General features: G+C 28.4%; 1 protein-coding gene across 8 annotated transcripts in view; it reads right to left on the bottom strand.

Moving 5' to 3' along the window:
* Window positions 1–21898, bottom strand: part of LOC105204519 (GATOR complex protein Iml1) — a 43090-nt gene that overhangs the window by 17634 nt on the left and 3558 nt on the right. For 6 of the 8 annotated variants that reach the window (XM_039455292.1, XM_039455291.1, XM_039455293.1 and 3 more), the window contains 12 exons: window positions 17645–17770; window positions 16798–17269; window positions 15213–15409; window positions 14177–14460; window positions 13232–13458; window positions 12937–13155; window positions 12303–12476; window positions 12073–12216; window positions 9561–9569; window positions 5960–6177; window positions 1780–1985; window positions 1–175 (listed from right to left, as the gene is read on the bottom strand). In XM_039455292.1, the coding sequence (XP_039311226.1) occupies window positions 1–175; window positions 1780–1985; window positions 5960–6177; window positions 9561–9569; window positions 12073–12216; window positions 12303–12476; window positions 12937–13155; window positions 13232–13458; window positions 14177–14460; window positions 15213–15409; window positions 16798–17269; window positions 17645–17770 (2451 nt within the window). The remainder of the gene's footprint in view (window positions 176–1779; window positions 1986–5959; window positions 6178–9560; window positions 9570–12072; window positions 12217–12302; window positions 12477–12936; window positions 13156–13231; window positions 13459–14176; window positions 14461–15212; window positions 15410–16797; window positions 17270–17644; window positions 17771–21898) is intronic. The other 2 variants (XM_039455294.1, XM_039455296.1) reach the window with 1 other exon arrangement.

The raw sequence follows: 21898 nt of genomic DNA, 5'->3' as shown, positions 1-21898 counted from the left end.
TTCTACTAAAGCAAAATCAGTGTGGCCACGTGTGCAAATGTAGTGGTCCAGATAATTCCAGTTATAGGTCTCAAGTTTCTCTGTGGTGAAAGACACCCACGAGACTTCGTACGTGTCGTGATGAGGAGCGTGAAACCGATATTGATAGTGAATATTGAAGGGTGGGTAAGGGTGTCTGCAAACATAATTACTCCGAATACTTGTTAACTCTTTTTTCTCTTCTTTGTTATTTTCATTTCACACATTTAGCTAAATTTAATTTTATGGCCTGACACGACATTAAGATGTAAATTGTTTTTAAAAAATTAGACCACTCATGAGGCCCTAAAATGATAACTTAAGTTTAGGAATTTTTGTGGATAAATGAATAACTTTATTTAAAATCTGCTTATTGGGCTTTATCGTACATATAAAACTAACAATAAATAAAAAATATTTCTTATGTCCCTTAAAAAAATTTAAACACATTTTTCTAAAAAAATTTTAACAATTTTACTCGTTAATACATTCTGTTGAGAAATACGTAGCATTTTTTCAAAATATTGAAAACTTTTTTTGCAGTTAATATTTTTATACGTACATTTTATGACAAAATACAAATTTTTTGTAGAAATAGCTGCCATTTAAAGAAAAATCAATATTTTATCCCTATAAACATATTTCTTTAGTCTTTGATATGTAGATAATGAAAATTCTAAGTATTTTATTCAAAGTCAAACTGTGGGTCTGAAATCCTTTATACCAATTTGAAATTGTAGAAAAAAAGATCTCTCAAGTAGACCAGTACGCCACCATTTTTGATATAAGAAAAATTTTTTTAATATTTTTTTTACTTACAATTAGTTTTATATATGCAATAAAGTCATCTAAGCAGATTTTAAATAAAGCTATTCATTTACTCACAAAAAATCCCAAACTTAGATGTTGTTTTAAGGCGTTGGAAGTGGTCCAACTCCTTAATGTTGAAGAAAGTTTGAAATGTCCGTATACAATTATTCTGACATATTGTTAGATTGAGAATATATATTAATTTTTTATTTCTAATTTAATCTGGTTCGTCTTTGACCTTTGATCTTATCATAAAATTTGTGTGTGCATACATCAAATTCAAGATTAAGTTTACATTTTTTTAAATATAAGCAATGAAAACAGAAGATATGTAAGTCAAACGCGATAATTGAGAAGTTATTTTTACAATATTTTTCATCGTACAACGATCACTATGTTATACATGCAACTATTAGGATATGAATTTCTTTAATTATTAACCATCGTTGAGAATGACTTCAAAAAAAGTCAAAACGCGTCCGATGCTTTACGTTCAAGATTAATTATCAATTTATTTGCGCTATGTATTAAGCATTTATTAAATATATTCACATTATTTTATTGACGCACCAATTACCGCGTTTGACTCGCATATCCTATGTTTTCATTGTTTATGTTTTTAATATTGCCGAGACTGTTTTCGTTTAAATTTTATTTTTAATATTGCCGAAGCTGTTTTTGTTTGAATTTTATTTTTAATATTATTGTACCTCTCTCTTTCTTAAAAAAATTTACTTGCTTTCTTAAAAAAAATTTCTAAAAATTTTCTTAAAAATCAGCATATCAAAGTAAAAACCTTCTCTAACAATAATTAAAGTTTTGGAAAAATTGATTTTTGCAATAAACGGTTGAGTTTAAAACGTAAAAACCAAATGCATAAAGAAATCTGTTAAGTTCTAACACAATCAGTTATTTGGTAAAATATAAAATTATGAATTAAATTATATTTACCGTGGACGATATCTCGTAACAGTTATAGAATTATCGAATAGTGATATTTTGTGAAAAATTCTTCCAATGCTAAGCAGATATTCCTCTTTGGGCTCGGATTCGGTTTGCCTGCCACGTATTACTGTACTAATCGTGGGAATAGTATTGCTGCCAGTGGCACTGTTCTGATTCTTGTTAAGCGATGGTAAAATAATTAACTGGAATCCCTTAATATAATATGTGTGATTACTCCAGAACGAATAGATACAATTATATAAAAATACAGGTATCCTTCTACTTACGATGAGTTTACATTCTGAGATTTTGGTAGCAAATCGAATCGATCGTAAATCAAATAGTACTATAAGCATTTATACACAAAAATAAAAATCAAATTTGCATGGTTTTCTTTTATAAATTGCATAGTTCAAGAGATGCGGTAGTCTCGCGCCAAGTAAACACGCAGCAAGAGAGATCGTGTTTCTTTAAGCGGTGTCTAAAATGGGGCCGTAGAGTCGTAGGAGCGATCGTAAATTTCTGTATTTTCGGTCGTAGTCGTAGTCGCTCGGAGTTGATTCAATTCCAATTCCAGAGATTACGGTCACTACGGCTGATCAATCATACGAGAACATGGTATATCGCGTATTAACAGAAACTTCATAGTGTATTTACGATCGCTCCTATGACTCTACGACCCCATTGTAGACGCTGCTTTACGCGAGTCTGCGACTTTCGAGCACCCGAGCTTATCGGATCTCATAATCTCGGCATAACTTATGAGAAGGTTAGTTCTTGCAATAAACATATAATGTTTCTTGATATAAATTTGTAAGAAAAATCAGTTCAACGAGAGAAATTTTTTCCGTCAAAGTATTACATGTTATATAATATTATAATTCAAAACATTTAGTAATTAAAAATAGGCTATTGAGAGTCAGCGCGGGTAAAAGTGCGCAATCGCAAGTATTAATATTATACCAGCTATTTATTCAGTTTTTAAAATTACAAAAGGACGAACGTTTCGACTCGCTTTGGAGTCATCTTCAGCGTATCAATAAAAAATATAAAAAAAATTCTAGCCGTCATCAGTCACCAAAAACAGGAAGCAGTCGAGTCATCAACGGTTTGCCAAATCCGTAGTGGCAGTGTCGCAGGAAATGACACCTCTCGGTATGAGGTAACCATTTGAACTGATAAAGACGTTTTTAGTGACTGATGACGGCTAGAATTTTTTTTTATTTTTTATTGATACGCTGAAGATGACTCCAAAGCGAGTCGAAACGTTTGTTCTTTAGTAATTTTAAAAAATAAATAAATAACTGGTATAATATTAATACTTGCAATTGCGCACTTTTACCCGCGCTGACTCTCAATAGCCCATTTTCAATTACTAAATGTTTTAAATTTCGAGAGTCCTGAAATAATTACTTTGTATAATATCATTCATAATAAAATAATATTTATAGAAAATAATATTGAAATAATATGTGCAAGAAATAATCTGTTAATATTGTAAAATCCTATTACTTGGTACTATCCAAAGCTAAAAGATATGGTAGGATCTTATTAATATCTTATAATATTCTATGATATTTTATGATATCTTTTTGGAATATCCCAAAAATTCTACTTACTGGGATATCCACGATATCGCATTTGTCAATCTGGAACAATGTGGGATATTCTCACAATAAAGTGTGCTGTGTGGGATTGTTCTTACCGTCCCAAAATCCAATTATACAAAATATAATTATATTAAATTATTACACTGGTATTATTACAAGTCATGACCTAGTAAAACAATAAGTTACAATTGAGACAGTTTTAGAGTAACAAAATATCCGGAATTACACTTAAAAAAAAGTTCACAAAGTTATTTGCTCGTATAATAAAATAAAAGTAATAAAGGACCAGAAACGAGTAAATTCAAATGTAGTTTTTCTAAATATTGGATTTATTTTAGCGAGACAGTACGTTTCAGTCTAACTTGACTTTCATCAGCCATCAATATTTAAAACAATAATAGTATATACACACATAGCCGCAACGACTTGGAGCGCAAGTATATAATAATGTTTACGTTGTCTCAATTTCAAATTGTACCCACTTTCTGCTGTCTATTGGTATACAAATATAAAAAGCCGATATTTTATTTCATATGTATACAGAGTGTTGTTTCAGAAATGGTTGGCAAAATTTTAAAAGCAGATTCCACTCATTGTAAGAATAAAAAAAAGTCATATAAAAATGAAAAGTCGTATAAACATGAGTTCGGAAATTCTCCCTTTCCAAGTTATAATCATTTTTTTATTAATTTTACAGAAATTGATGATTTCCTTCTATATTAATACATGCTTCGCATCGACGTCGCATGGATTGTCGAAGACGTTCAAAAATTTCGTATTTTACCGGAGTATTTCGTATTTTTTCACACAGCGATAATACGATTTCGCAGTACTTCCACGTATTAAGACTCTTGTGTATGATACTCCTGTTGCTACTGTGGACGTACTCCGAAATCGTATTATTGTTGCGTGTGAAAAAATATGAAATACTCCGGGAATTTTTGAATGTCTTCGACAATCCATGCGACGATGCAAAGCATGCATTAATGCAAAAGAAAATCATTTCCAGCAATTTCTGTAAAATCAATAAAAAATGTTTATAACTTGGAAAGGAAGTATTTCCAAACCCATGTTTATATGACTTTTTGTCATCCTTATAATGAATGAAAAATGCTCTTAAAGTTTGGCCAACTATTTCTGAAACATCCTGTATATATGAATATTTCACATACATGTATATGCTTCAAAAATACTTCTTATAGCATTAATATTATTATTCCAGTTTCATAACCGTGTTTCACGTCTGGCAAATATGTGACGCGCAGTTCGAGTTGGAATGTATGGAAATTTTAAAAATTAAAAATTAAAAAATTATTCGACACAAAGAACTGCTATGACTGACATAGGTCTTTTAATCTCGTCAGTCTGATATGAGTTATTGTAAATTATTATAAATTAAATAATACAGAAAAAAATAATAAAATTATAAGATTATCAATATATCTGACTTTAGTATTAATAAAATAAAAGTAGTTAACATTAGAACTTAAAAAAACAATATAACTTAAAAAAACAATATAACTTATTATTTTTGATGAAATCTGAATCTTTTAGCCAAAGTTATTGTTTACATTGATGACAAGTAAAATATAATTTATATAATAAATTTCAAAATGCACATATTAAGATCAGAGTTGATTATATATATGTAAAAAATAATTTACAGTACGCGTATAGTGTCAATATAATTTATATAACTCTGATCTTAATATGTGCATTTTGAAATTTGTAAGTGACAAGATTCGCACCGCGAATCATTTAATAAAGAAAATGAGGAGGAAGAAACGTATGATCTTTTATGCATTATGACCTAATTGTAAAATCATATTTTAGTTTCTAGACGGAGGAGAAGTGACAAATTAAATATACGTTATTATGTAGTTATTTATAAGTTTTCCTTTATAGTCTTGTTTCAAGGTAAAGCATGTGTCCACTCACCTCTCTAATTTATTAAAATAGTCAAATTCGTCCAACCTATCATTATTATAAGAATATCAGAATGAAACCGACGCATGCTTTATTTTGAAACAAAACTGTAAAAGATTTACACGAACTATGTAATAACTCACATTTAATTTGCCGCTTTGCCTCCGTCTAAAAACTAAAATATGATTTTACAATTGGCTTTTTATTTACATAAAGGTGATTATGCAGCGATACATGGAGCACTTTTTATGCATTTAACAACGCTGAGCAGATATCATTACTGATATCCAATAATCTTGTAAGTCGTTGGCTGGCATGAAAAAACGCGGTCTGTCTCGCTGCGCGTTCACTTAGCGCGAGACACTACCGTCTCCCTTGATTAGTGTTTAATTTAAACGGATTAACTTCAATAAGTGATTAAAAAATTGGCATTTTTTCTTCAAACTATAACTCTTAATATAATATTTAATATTATAAAATTAATATATAAATTTAACTTGGATCACTAATTAATAAGCTTAATCAGCTTCGTTATAATATATTAGTTAATTTTTAATCACTAGCATGCTGGTCATAAGTTTTAAAATTCATAAGTCGAGACAATCATGAGTAGAAGAATACCTGTATATAAAACTGAATGCTTTTTTTACTTGAGCCAAACGCTGCGAGACCAGCTCTTTAAACACTTCTACGGTTGTGAGCGGTTTTTTGTATATTGCTCGCTGTTGGGCAAAATCAGCATTAACGTCGTCTGGGAGAAGATTGTAATCCGACACGACGTAATCGTTTTGTAAACTCCGCTTGTCTGGGAAGTAATCGGTAGTGATGGGCAAGCATGCGGGAATCGTCAATGATTTCCAATCGACCCCTATTTGATATAAAGTTTTAAAGTGATTAAAGCGATTAAAATTGTTTTACATATATGCAACAGAAGAAACAGATAAGTTGCAATTTTATAATTGACATTTAAGAATGTTTTTTTTCTAATTTTCTAGCTCTATTTTCATTTTTATTTGACATCTATTTCTTCCTTGCGCAGCCATAAAAAGTAGATCCTCGATAAAGTATCACTTATTAAAAATGAACAGAAATTAAAGAAATTGACTTCATCAGAAAAAAAATATTCTAAAAATTTTTTCAAATATTCTTTATACTTACGAAATGTTATAAATAACATTAACACATTATTGTTTAAATTTATTTTGCCGTGAAATTTATTTTAATATCGTTATATACATATATAGTCAACAGTGAATCCAGTAATCGCGTATGATTGGTCGTGACGTCATTATTAGCTATTTCGGCGGATAGTTCGCAAGTTTGCAGTATACGCATCATTTCGATTTCGAAATTCCGTCGTTATTAATAAAAAACAAGAAATGGTGACAGTAGTTTCGTGAGGGCGATACAGATAATCTTCCTAAATAATTCTCGCAACAGTATAAAGCTGACTATTGTAAAAATTCTCGCCCATCGCATCTTATAATTTTAACCCACTGTTTTTTCACCTTGTCTTTTGAAACCGGTAAAAAATCTTTGTAGGTGCGTTAATTGTTGTATTTCCACATTAGTGGAAAAACAAGATTTATAACATCTCTTTTCCTTCTGACATCTTGTGTATATAACAAATATGTACAATGACAGACAGCAATTTTGAAGTTAAACACGACGTAAATAAACACATATAATGTAACAGATGCAGCGACAGGATTGGTTAACTACCAATGGCTAATAATGACGTTTTTGTCCGAAAAAATTCGTTTCAAATATAACTATCTTTAATTCATTATTAAAATTATAAATATGCATAACATAATTTTTTACATATTTTTTTTATAACATATTTGACCTACAGACCTACATTATTATTTTAAACAATAAAAAAAATATATACTGTTGAACCCAATTATAGAAATTATAGAAGCATTGAATAAGATTATTATTTTATGTTTTGATCTTGATTGTGTAATAATTGTCTTTACAAAGAAATATAAGCTTTAATAGTTGAAAAATATCAAATTATCGAGAATCTACTACATTGCATATTTAATCTCCCTTTACCATATGCAAATAATACAAGGAAGACCTCTAAACTCCTAATCGCCGAACCCGACAAATAATGTATCATTGGAAAGTACTGACCTATGTCATCACCCATATATAAGTTGTTGCCTCCCGAATGAACCTCGGTACAGTATTTACAAATGTAACAGAAAAGTCGGAACACTAATTTATCTCAAAAAACACAAGTTTCAAATAAAAGTTGTAAAGTTTAAAAAGATCTATTCATTGATCTTACCAGTTTGATTTAGAATGGTGTTACCAAGGTCAGGTCAAGATCACTTTTTTTTTAATGGGACACCCTATATTTAGTTTCATAGTCTAATAGTTGTTGAGAGATTTCCAAAACACTATATTAATGTTTATTTTCATTAAATATTTTTTGTGTTATAAAGCGTGAAAAGTATTATCAATGGGGAGTCCTCTAAACATCATACCGAGATTTGTTCGGAGATGAATTATATATATAGCTGTGATCATCTCTGTGTGTGCTTTCCAATGATATATTACTTATCGAAATCGGTGACTGGCAATTGGGAGGTCTTCCTAGTTAATCTACTTTCCTGCAGAAACTACTATATAATCAGTATACAGAATGTTCTACAATGTGTATATTAATAACAGCTTAAAACATTCTTCACGAAATTAGTTAAATATTTTTAGTAGAAATCTATATTTTAAAAAATACTATTATACTAAAAAGAACTATTATATTAAATTTGTATACATACACTACTGATCAAAAGTCTAAAAACGCTTAACATTTTCTCGCATTTCGAAAAGTTAGGTATAAAGTCTTTACAAAATTTTGAAAAAAATTTATGCAAATCATGCATATTATAACCGACATTTTTTCAACTCTTTTGTTTTAAAATAAATAAAAAAAAACATTAATAAAAAAATAAAGTTACACAAAAAGTTCAATATCATCGGATTAATTAAAAAAAAAGCTTCGTAAACCTATTTTATAATATTTTTACAATTTTTCTACGATAATGTTTTTATCAAGTTTCTTCACAACACTTCAAAATAAAAGAATATTGAAAAAATTTCAATTTTTAATTTTATGTAACTTAGAAACAAAATATTGTGGAAACGGAACTAAGAGACATATTTAAAGCTTTTCTTTTTTAAATTTTCTTTTTTAAAAATACATTTTAAAAAATTTTTCTATCATTTTATTTTATCAAGATACTTAACTTTTCGTGAGATACGAAAAATATCATAAGCGCTTCCAAATTTCTGACCGGTATGTACATGTAGAAATTTATATTTAAAAAATTTCTAAAAACATTCTGTACATTTAATTCAATCTTTATCATATTAAATACACTCTCTATTAATAATACAATTATATTAATTAAAGCCACACTGTATATAAATTCATAACAGCACTATTGTTTTATAAATACTATAATTTATATATGATAAAGATTAAAGGTCTTCTCTCTTTGAGTGCATGCTATTTGACAATTATTAGTCATAATGTGCTTAATAACAAATATTATATAGTCAATATAATATATCAATTTTGAGTTATTAACTCACATGTATAACACAATAGATAACTAAGTCTAAAAGATACACATTATATTTTTTATATTTCAGTGCAATAAAGTTACTCGATTAGATCTACAGAAAAGAGAGAATATAAAATGTGATAAGCGTCTTTAAACAACTATCGTACTACATATCGTAGGTATACCTTAAATATATAAATATGAAAATTCAATATTGTAGTACATTTTGTCAGTGAGAGGAGACACAAAAAAAGTATAAAAAAATATTAATGCAGAAAAATATAAGCTTTTTACATGAAGTAACATATATTTAAATGACGAAAACAGCAGTGTGCAAAATATTTGGCAAAGAACAAGTAGCGTCTTAGATTGCAGTAGATGAAAGCTGCTTGAAGAAGTAAAGACATTAAGCTTTAACGCAAAAGGATAGATCAAAAATATCAAAAGAGACATAATATGTTTTATATCATTTTAAAATGAAAAAAGGAAATTATTTCAAATTCTAAAAATCTGCTGTACATGCATCAAACACATAGAACAATTATGGCGAAGAAATGGTGAAGAACTATTTAATAATGACGCTTCTACTTTGAGCTTATACAATTCCCTAATATAGATAAACAAATGTATACCATAACCGGATCAATCCCTAATAGTGTATGGCGCTAACCTATGATTGCTGTAAAACAGCACAAGTGACATCATAGTTGCACATCACACACGTATCAATGCGTCCAGCGTTGCATCCCAATTAGACGTACCATAGCATGGAAATAAACAACATTATTCGTATTGATGATTCATGATCTTGTAAAAATAAATATTGGATATTTTCAAGAATGAAAATATTTCTTTTTTGTAGGAAGAAAACTTCATAGATTTCGTATGAAATACATATATCTGAATGTAATCATCCAACGATATAGAGATGCGATTCTATAAGAACAGAGTTTAATTGCAAGACTGAGTAAGACAAAGCTATTGTAAAAAGAAAAGACTTAATTTACCAAAATAAAATAAATATAAAATTATAAATAAATAAAAAAATAAATATCTTATTGGAAATCATGATTTAACTTATTATTAAAATATATTCTCTATCACGCAAGAAAATATGTTTTTGTATTACACAGATCAAATGATATGAGCGTATAAATGATGATGTCCTCTGGGATAGTAATTGTTTTAAAAATACTTTTAAGTATTTTCATTCTTTTATAAATGTTATCAGTAATAATTCATTAATTTCGTTTGATGCTGATATTTGATATCAAATTAAAATTTTTCACTACCAATTTATCAAATTAAATTAAATTTTTTTCACTACCATTGCATTATTTATAGGATCATAACAGGAGCAAATCTGTAGTGAATTCCAGCAAACTATGTGTTCTATTCATTGTTTTTGTTGACTATATATTTTATAGAGGATTCATTTATACGTAAATATAAAATTTATAATATAAAATGCAAGAGAAAACTAATTTAAATTGTTTAGAACTACAATATAATTTGAAGCCAAAACCCGTAGAACCATTCCTGCTTATATATAGATATTTATATTATTTAAATTATGTCAAAACCTTTAAAATATTGTAATACAATATACGTCACAATTTATGTATGCAATAAATGATAACGTTTTCTATATTAGAATATTACATACGTTTAAGATATTTTCAAATATTTTTATTTTTTATAACGTTATCAATTATTGTAATGGTGTATTAATCTGTTTGATGCTGATATTTGATATCAAACATGTAATTGCAGTAAATTGAAATTTGTATTATATTATCTAGAAACAGAAGCAAGTCTGTAGTGCTTTTCAGACTGTGTTCTGACCATTGTCTTTGCCTTTGCTAACTATATGTATATTACTATGTAGTAATATATAGACTATATGTTTAAAGATAATGTAATACACATATAAATTATTAGGTATAAATATCAAATTCATAATATAAAACACAAAAATGGAAGAAATTTATTTTGATTAATTAGAGCCATACTATAATTTGGAGCCAAAACCACAAAACCCTACTCCTGCTTATTTTATCAATATTAATTTAATTGTATCAAAAACTCTGAGTAAAATTGTACGTGATTAAAGCACAATACACGATACACGCAAGAAGCGTTATGTAACTTGTGGATATTGGATACTGGATTTATATGTGTTAAGTGTAATGTAATTTGTTATTTAATGGAACATTTTCAAATCTTATTGTTGAGGAATTCTCTCTTTTACATTGTAAGTTTATTGACGATCACACTAACTCGATAACTTTGTTGCATTTTTTACAATCTAATGTATGAAATAATATTGAACTTTATTATAATATACAGAAACATACGAACAGTCACGGATCTCTTAAATATCTTGCAAAATAATCATTAAAAAAAATATTTTATGTTTCATTTCGCATTGTAAGTTGTAGACTTTTAAGTAGTGCATTATAGTAGCTCAAGACTATATTTCTACAAAATTCATGGGACTCTAATTCAATCTAAATTTATCTATTATTCATTGACGTAAATCATCAAGATTTCAAGATTTTGTATTGTAAATTCTATCTTTTGAATATTCTCAGAAAAATTCAAAACCAAAAAACTAAATTATATTGTACAAAACTTTCAAAGTTAGCTGTAAAAATATGCAATAAAAATTTTTTATTGTATATTAAATTAAAAAAGGATTTATTTTTATTTAAAATTTAAAATGTTTAAAGTAATTTTTTATGTGCCTTGACTGGTATTCGAGATCACATTATTATTGCTATGTAATACGCCACTTAAAATCCTACAACTTTCGTTTTTCGAAAACATTTTTTTCACAAATGCTTATTTTTCAAGATATTTAAGAAGTCCGAGACTTTAATACACCCTGTATAATGTACGTACAAATGTATGTATGTACATATGTAAGCATGTACATATGTGTGCGCGCGCGCGTGTGTGTGTGTGTGTGTGTGTGTGTGTGTGTGTGTGTTTTATATATTGTATATAAATTACTCAAACTGTTTTATATTATATTTTCTTCCTAACAATCTAATAATTATAGAAAAAAATATTAAATAAATGTGTAAATGTGATAATAACACACTTTTAATATTTTTAGCATTTCCTACAAAATGTATAGATATAAATTGAAAAAATTATTAAAAAATATTAAAGCAAACCTGTTGTTAGAGCAGGCGTCCATTCCTGCTCACCAGTAGCACCCCATAAGAGAGTAATACTCTTTTTCGCCATGGTCGAAGGATTTGCAGCTTTGTCTCCATTAGCTATAGGAACATTAGATCGTTGTAATTTTCCTTTTGTATCTATAAAAACATAAATTTCATTATTTGTTGTATCTCCATTTACGTTACTTTAAGAATGTCCCAATTTAATAATATTAAATACTAACAATCTTGAAATCCTGTCTGAGATGCTGATCTTGAAATCTGATTTGAATTATTCGCTCCAATTTCCATCGGAGATCCACTTATAGTCAATGGTGTAGCCTCACTCTGTGACTCCAAACAAGTCTGCATTGGAACAGCTTGGTAATGATGTTGTTGTATTAAAACTCCTGTAGGCCCTATGAAATTATATCAATATAACTAATACAAATCAATATATTAATATAATAGAAAAAATATACATAAATTTATATCATCTATACAAATTAATATATTAAATAATATGTGCAGAGTAACAATTGGAAAGTTATTAAAACTAAATAGCTGTTATTTTGTAATAAATTGAATTAAAGCAATTATACATGTTATAAAAAAACCCATTGTTTATGCAACAATATCTTAATTGTTAATATATATATATATATATATATATATATATATATATGTATATATATATATATATGTGTATATATATATATATATATATATATATATATAAACGGTATTTTTACATTTATAATCTCGTATAAAACAAGATAGAGTTAATTATATTTATTAATATAAATTATTTATAAATATATATTACTTAATAAATTAAATGTTGTACGATATAAAATGAAAGAATAATATAATAACTACCCTTTGGAAATATATGAGTCCATCGTCGTCTGTTGCTGGTAAGTTTAATGGTAACATGTGACGGATCAAAAGGATTGATTAATGCTCTACCAGGCCTAAGTATGTTCGTTGGTTGGGAAATTGAGTTTGTTGGGCTACCAGCACTACCAACAACAGGTCGAAAGGGCGGAGATATCTCAGAGTCGGTCAAATCGCTTTTGATCGGCGTCCTTGATACACCTGAAAAAGTTATTCACAAATATTTACTAAAAATATCTCAACTGCATAAAAATTACTACAGAACGTGCATACTTACCAGTCCGGTCCTCATTAGATTCAGTATTATCGTCATCAATTTTATGCGGTATCGTTATCGCCGCACTTCGTAATGCAAGAACTGGCGGCGAATGTGTTTCGGGTGGAGGATGATGTATATCAGGATCTGACATTTTACGTTTCAAGAGCTTTAACAAATGGCCATTGTTATGAGTTTCAAGGCACACCACACTCGTTTTTTTTCTCCTTGTATTTATCCTTTGTACACTAAAATGACAATTAAAAAAACAATTAATTATATATATATATATATATATATATATATATATATATATATATATATATTTCAATAAAATAGCAATGATAAAATAAAAATGATTAAATTTATTTTTATAGAATGAATTATTAAAAATGTTACAGGTTATTATTCTTAATACAAAGCAAAATATGAAATTTTCGTTCCCTATCAGCCGTTTGAAAATAACATTTATATAATAAAATACTGTTTTTTCTAGATAGAATAAATCTAAAACATATCTTTATTTTTTTACAAGAAATTATATGACTTCTTTACAGAATATAATTCTCCTAATTATTTTGCATAAAAAATAAAGATAGAGATACAAACAAATAATTTAAAAAACATTTCATACTTTATTCTTGTGTAAAATATAAAATATCTCGTAAACTATTAATTCTTTAATAATTTTAATACTTTCATGCACAAAATAATGATCTGAATAAATTAGTGTAAAAAAACGTAGTTACTTTTAAAAAAAAAATTGTAATATCTTTAGTGTTTCATTCATCCTGTATGTAGAATTTTACTATAATTTACATTTTTACAAATACCTCCAAAAAGAAAAAAAATGTATTGTTATATTGAAAAGAAAATATTTTTAAATATTTATTACTCGATACATAAGCATGAGACGCTAAAAAACAACATATTTAGTTTGTTTAGTGTGTAGTTTAGTTAGTTTACCTTGAGGTATGAACTGTTGGTAATTGAAATACTTGTGCGTCATAAGCATCGTAATCGAATAACGTATTGTGCAGACATTCTCTTGGATCTTCTTGTAAAAGTCTGGTTTTGCAATTTAATTTTCCGTTATCCGTCGGATATTTTGACACCTTTTGCGGTAGCTTTATTCGCGGTATAAATGTAGAATAAGGTATTTTTTTGTTTGTGGAATAGAAACTGAGATTTATCCAATGTGGCATACTATAATCATCTGGTGCATTTATGGAAGAATCTTTGTTATGAAACTAGAATAAAATATTGCACATCTCACTTTTATATAAATAAATTATGCATGTATGTATATACATTACCATTTATAAATTCGGGAATACTTGCAAATATTTACTGACTGATATTTATTTATAATTTAATATTTATAACATTAGTGATTTTCATTAGTCCTTTTAAGTTAATAATTATAAATACTTATAAAATATTTAAAATAATTAACGTAAAAAAAAATTAAAATGCATATTACTAAAATTCAATATGCATATTACATGTAAAATTTACATATAACAGTATTCTAAAGTTAAAAAATGAAAATATGCAAATCGAGAATGCAGTAACAAAACATTTATGTAGTAACAAAACATTTTTTTGTTTCTTGTAAACGTTTTAATTTTGAAATTAAAAAACTTAGTAAAAACAAGTCTTTATTCAACAAATTCAATATCATTACAAATTCAAAATCATGACAAGAACTTTTAAAAAATTTTTAAGCTACACTCCTATTTAAAAAATGTTTTTGTTACTTTTTGTCCGATAACGTTTCAAATTACAGCACTTTAAAGTAAAATAAATATAGAAAAAGTATCAATTTGTAATTTTACATAATTTAGGAACAAAATATCATAGAAGTAAAACTAAGAAATAAATTTACAGTTCTATTTAAAAATACATTTTTGAACAAGTTTTGCGATTTTTTTTTCTTCAAGATACTTTTGGAATTTATAAATGGTAATGTATATACTATATGTATTTGTATTTATAGCACCTTCAGTAACGGAACTGCATGAAGCGGTTGCTCCCCAACGCATACTAAGTCACTGCCTACACCGTTATCAATGATTCTTTGCTTTGTCACATTCGTTAACTCCCTGTCAACTTCAAAGACTCCAACTCCAGGTGTAATAACTACAGATAACTGACCAGTTCTATCAAAACTGCGATCCAAGTAGTGTTTTTCAAAAACTAAAAAAAAATATGATTTACGTACAGAATATTAGTTAGAAAAATGGAAAAGATGCAAAATGGACAAATAAGTGCGCAACTAAGTTCCGGGTTTTTTTTTTTATCAATAAAAAATGGAAAATTTCAAGAAAAATATAAAAAATTGTTCATTCAAAGTATCGTCCCTCACTAACTACACATTTTTGCCATCTCTCTGGCAAAACATGCATACCGCGTCGATAAAACGACACTTTTTTGGACCAAAACCATTCATCTAACCAATTTTGCACTTCTTCAAAATTGGCCAAGTGTAACCCAGCCAAGCCATGCGCTATTAACCGGAACAAGTAAAAATCAAAAAGGGCCAGGTCTGGTGAATACAGCGGGTGTGGTAACAGATCCCATTTCAGCGTTTTGATGGTGTCCTGTGCGATGAAAGTACGATGGCACGGAGCGTTGTCGTGCTGCAATATCACTCGTTCATGTCTCGTGTTCCATTCTAGCCGTTTTTCGAGCAATGCATGGTTTAAATTGATTAGTTGTTGTCGGTAGCGATACCCACTGACAGTTTCGTCAGTTTCAGCAGCTCATAGTAGAGCTAGCAATTCCTTTCTGATCCAAACGCAGAGCATCTTCTTTTTTCCGAAGCAATTTGGCCATGCCGTCGATGTTAATGCTTCGCCAGGTAAAAGCCACGATTTTTTGCGTTTGGGATTCTCGAAGTATACTTTTCATTACCCGTAACAATTCGATGCAGGAAACTTTTTCATGCTGCAAAAGCAAAATTTCGGAAACGGCTCTTCGATTTTTTATCTGTCTCTCAGTTAATGTATGCGGCACCCATTTTCCTTCTTTTTGAATTTTTTCCATGGCATGTAAATGTTTGGAAATACCTTGGCGAGTCATGTTTAACGTATTCGCAAGTTAATCTTGTGTTTGCGTATCATTTTCATCCAATAACGCTTGTAGATCGGCGTCCTCAAATGTTTTTAGTCTTCTGGAGCGCTCTTTGTCCTCAGTGCCAAAATCGCCACTTCTGAAATGTTTAAACCAATCTTCACAGATAATTTTAGATGGTGCATGTTCACCGTAGGCCTCCTCAAGCAAACAACGTGCTTCAACTGCATTTTTTTTTCAAGTTAAAGCAAAAAGCAAAACTTCCCGCAAATGCTGTTTATTTGGCACAAAAGTCGACATCTTTATTGTTAAAAAAAATATTTTTACGTTGCGATATTTGTTGGTTATTGTTAACAGATGTCCAAACTATAACAAAAAACAACTTTAGATATGTATGTCGACTACATGTGTCGCTAGCGCCACCCATGTGTGAAATCTGGAAACTTAGTTGCGCACCTAGTAAAACTTGGAAAAATTACAATATTTTAGCCATTCTTTAATTTTTTACTTACCATTCAAAGACATATTTAAAACTTCCAGAAAATTGCCTTGCGCAGCAGTGGAATTTACTGCTGTAGGAATATTAATGCCTGGTTTTTGGTGATATTCCAAGACTATTTTTTGATAATCAGTGAACAATTTACGCAACTGTACCAAGATATTACTCCAATCTTCAAATCTTTCATTTTGTACCGCGACTCTGTAAAAATCTTCATAAAATCTTCCTCTGTAGTCGTGTTGTAAACACTCCCTCATGTGATTCGGAAATTCCTCCAAACTGGTTGCATTATAAAAAGTTCTTGAAAATAATACTATGGTAACTTCATGATTGCTGCCATTCTTTTTCCATTTTTGAAATAAATCCGCTAAAAATCCATTGACTGCTTTTTCAAAGTAAAGATCTCCATGTATGTCAAAATCCCACATTTCAGAGCTCATTTGAATAAACAAGTATACCATACTTGTGGAAGATCGAAATACTACCTACAAATCAGATCTTTGTATAAACACAAAGGCACTATATTAACAAACCAAATGTATTATTTCCAAAAATAGCTACGTCAAAGATTTGTTTCGACTTCATAAAACTTTTGGCATTTTACTTTCTAATGAATCCTGTGTAAGTAGCAATGGTCATCATAAAAGCAATTTTTAGAAATAATTTGAGGAAAACTTAAATGGCAATAGTATTATGCTAAAATAAAATTTAAATATTAAATTACAAGAAGTATCTTTACAGTGGAATAAACTGACTTCTCTTCTTTCCATAAAAAAAATTAAAAAAAATTAAGTCTCGTTTTGATCCGTTTAGATGTACATAACTCTTTAATTAATAAAATACCATAATTTTGTACAAACCTTAGTATCATCTGTTATAACGCCGCAAGCAACACGATCACCCTGTGACCACATTTCGTATACTTGACAGCGTATACTGCCGCCACAAAATTCTATCTTCTTATTGATGTACACGCAAGTGTTTACCTAGATAAAACATTTTTATATAATACTTAAAAATATAAAAAAAAAAAACAATTATAATAAATAATTTTCTACAAAAACAAATAAATTTTTTTTTAATCTAAGTTATGCGATCAAATCATTCTCTATTACACAAGCAACAATTTGACGTCCAAATAATATCCAGTTTTTCATACATGGACATCCATTTGATGTATTGAAGATTACCCGAAGATGTCTTAGGGTTTTTTTCACGTATAATGTATCGCTTAAAGACATCTAATCCAGATAATACACATTCCAAAGATGTTATAAAAACTTCTTTACATTTTTTAGATATGCGTGTGCATTAAAAAAAGTTATATAATAGTTACATTACTATTTATAGTTACATTACTAATTTTGACATGTTTCTCTCCCAAAAATATCAAATTTCTGAATTAATTTTTAAACAGAATTAAAGAAAATTTTATTATCAAAATACTATTATGCACTTTCACCTTAGAGTCCAATTTTAGAGATTCAGCTTCAAGAAAAATTCTCCTATTTCAAAACATATCACAACATGTCACAGTAAGACTGTAAAACTCTCATAATACTGCCTTATTTATTTTATCGCATATGGATTTTATTTACGAGAAATAAACTTCGCCACTGCCATCTGTTGACGATACCGCATATAAAACAGTATTTGGACGTTCTTTGAACGTCTACTGTGTAACGGTAAAAACTCGATGTTTCAAAACTATTATCAAAATATTCATATAAAATATATAAAATAAACTCATCTCTTTTTCTAGTTCTTAGCTCTTATCAGAGCGTAGTGACCCCTCAATATATTTCTATGGTGTGCGCTTTTTTACAATTTACACAGATATACGAGATCTACAGTTTAAACACCAGATCCTAACGGTCTAATTTAGAGATGTTCTGAATAATGTAACAAAATCAAACTCGTATAAGTAATCAATAATAAGAAATTAAATAGACAAGAGCCATAAAACGAGCAAAAATTAAAACAGTGATATTAAATCAATGTATACATGTTTCAAAAAATGCTGCATAGATTAAACAAAATTAATAAAATAAATTTGAATAATTAATTTAAAACATAACTTTTAACGCGTTTCGAGCTACATTGAGTTTTCATTAGCAATAATTAAAAACAATGTTAACCGAAATTAAAGACTATGTGAGAGGTATAATTTTAGAATTAGAATGACATCTTAAATATTACCGCAAATTAGCAAAATTCACAAGAGTAAGAATCCAAGAAATAAAGCGACACACAAATTCATAAATAAATAAATACAACATTAAAATCCACATTATCAATCCAATTAAAACAATAAATAAATAAAACAATAAATGTAAAAATAAAAGTAAAAAGATAATATTAACTTAAAGTCCATAAAAATAAAACTGATTGGAAAGCCATAGTCTCAACTCATCTTCGTTTTTTGACGAAAATAAGTGAAAGTCAAAATGATCAAAATGTCGTTCGTTAAGAGATTAAAACTAGATAAAAGTCAAATAAAACGCTTCCAACCAGAAAAAATTGATTTTAGAATGTAAAAATGAGCTTGTACGCAAAAATGTCGTCGTATTAAATTATGAAAAAAATTTTTTAAAAACTTAATAAATTAAAAAGAGGTCAAAATACAGAGAAAAGGCAGTAAAAAAATTTGTCGTATTAAACTTCAAATCGAAAACAGCTCTTGCCTATGTGACTTACAAAAAGTCTGATGGATGTCGGACAATATAAAAAAAGTGTGTAACAATATTTATAAATATAAGGATCTGTGTACATGTAAGATCATTTAACAAATGTTTTTGTAAAGCCACTTAATAAATCAAAATGTGTATTGTACAACATCAGTGTCTTATTGTTAGTTCAGATTAATGCGTAATGCCATTTTTTTGCTCTTCGATGTGAACCATTTCCGAGATGAGTCTTTTATGAAAATTAGATTCAAAATCAAGAATAGTGACCTTTTCCTACTTGTATGATTAAATTTTATTATACGTTCAGAGAACAACTAAATGTTAATTTTGATTTAATCTTATGTTATTTTTGTGTTCTCTAATTCTTGTTCCCACTTGTCTCTTAGTCTGCCCTACATATGTGGCACCACAATCCTTTCAATGAATTTTATAAACAACATTATTGTTGATTTCAAGTTGATTTTTATCCTTATGCACCCTGACAAATTTATTGAGTTTATTAATAATTTTATATCCAACAGTGAGCTTTGACCTGTCAATTACTGTCGCTACTTCTGATATACGCTGTACATATATTATAGTAAAATAAAAAGTTTTTTTATTGTCTGGTATGTCTTCGTGTTCTATGTCATCTTTATCAGTGTCTATTTTGTTTTGTTTTTTCATGTGCAAAAACTTTAATTTATAATTCATTTGATCAAAGATGATCTTTAGAGAATAATCATTATCTATCAAATTTTGAATGCAAAATTCAAAGTTTTTTTTATAAAAAAAAGGGTGAGACAGCAAAAATAGCTCTTGTGAATTTTGCTAATTCGCGGTAACATTTGAGATGCCACTCTAAATCTAAAATATGCTTCTCACATAGTCTTTAATTTCGGTTAACATTGTATTTAATTATTGCTGATATAGGCTCAGTATAGCACGAAAGTTAAAGTTATGTTTCAAATTAATTATTCACGTTTATTTCAATAATTTTGTTTAATCTATGCAGCGTTTTTTTTTTTAAATATATACATATTGATTTAATTTAACCGTTTTAATTTTTGTTTGTTTCATGGCCCTTGTTTATTTACTTTCTTATTAAAAAAGTTCTTTTGACAAGATACTTTCAGTGATTTATCATTGCCTTCCGAGAGGTAGCAATCAAATAAAATCAGATATTTCTAATCAGTAGGATTTAAACACGAATCTTCGCCACAGAGAGCAGACGCACAACTCTTTACGCCGCATTACTACACATCTAATATTATTTAATAAAACAAAAATATTTTTAATTGTAATTTTAATGAGATAAAAGATCGGACATTTTGATAACGTCTCCAAAAAATGTCTTTATAGGATTAGAATCTTTAAAAATGTATTTATAGCGTAAATGTCATTATAGAATTAAGACGTATTTTAAACATCCAATCTTTCAACGACGTAAACGGAATTTTTTATAACATACTTTGGACATCTCGAGACATCGAATTGTTGCTTAGATAGTAGAGTTCTCATCGTGTATAAATTTTGTTTCCGCAAGAATCAAATGGATAACGGCAAATATAAATGGGCATAAAATTTCCGTAAGATTCAACAAGTTTGTAGGGTTTGTATTCATAATCATTTCTTAAATCTCAGATCTCTGTCTGTTTTTGTTTCGCATTCTACTTTTTATCATATGCGAGACAGACAGACTGAGATCTGAGAAATAACCATGAGTATGGATTAAAAATTAAAAATTTTTTTTTCTTTAAAATAGGTCCTCAAAATATTAATGTGTATATATATATATATATATATATATATATATATTTGTGTGTGTGTGTGTGTGTGTGTGTGTGTGTGTGTGTGTGTGTGTGTGTGTGTGTGTGTGTGTGTGTGTGTGTGTACAGGGTGTCCCATTTTAAAAAATCCACATCGATAATTCTTCAATAAAGCATTTTCAGCAAAAATGTTTCAGACAAAAGTTGTATGGTTTCGAGGGGATCATAAGATAGTATCATTAATTTGATCTTGAATAGTTGCTTGACGGTCACGTAAAAAACATTTTCAATTTTTTAAATGGGACTTTTTATTGCATATTCTTGTAGCTTATCTTGAGACCTTTCCAAAACACTATAAAAAAATTTATTTTCGTTGAGTACTTTCCGAGTTAAGAGGCTTGAAAGCTACAGTGTATTGTAACTTTCAAGTGTCATAACCCGGAAAGTACTCAACAAAAATAAACTTTCTTGTAGTGTTTTGGAAAAATCTCAAGATAAGCTACAAGAATATGCAATAAAAGATACAATATTAGAGTATCGGTAGTTCCCTAATTAAAGAATATCGGTACCTCCCTAACCCATTCTATATTTTTTATTGCATTTTCTTGTAGTCGATTCCTAACCTTTCTTTTAAATGGATTCTTAAAATATTAAATGAAATGTACAACTTTATTTTTAT

The sequence above is a fragment of the Solenopsis invicta genome, chromosome 11 (genome assembly GCF_016802725.1).
Source record: "Solenopsis invicta isolate M01_SB chromosome 11, UNIL_Sinv_3.0, whole genome shotgun sequence".
In the NCBI taxonomy this organism is placed as follows: domain Eukaryota; kingdom Metazoa; phylum Arthropoda; class Insecta; order Hymenoptera; family Formicidae; genus Solenopsis; species Solenopsis invicta.
Note: the sequence above shows the minus strand (reverse complement) of the source record. Positions and strands in the feature narration are given on the sequence as shown.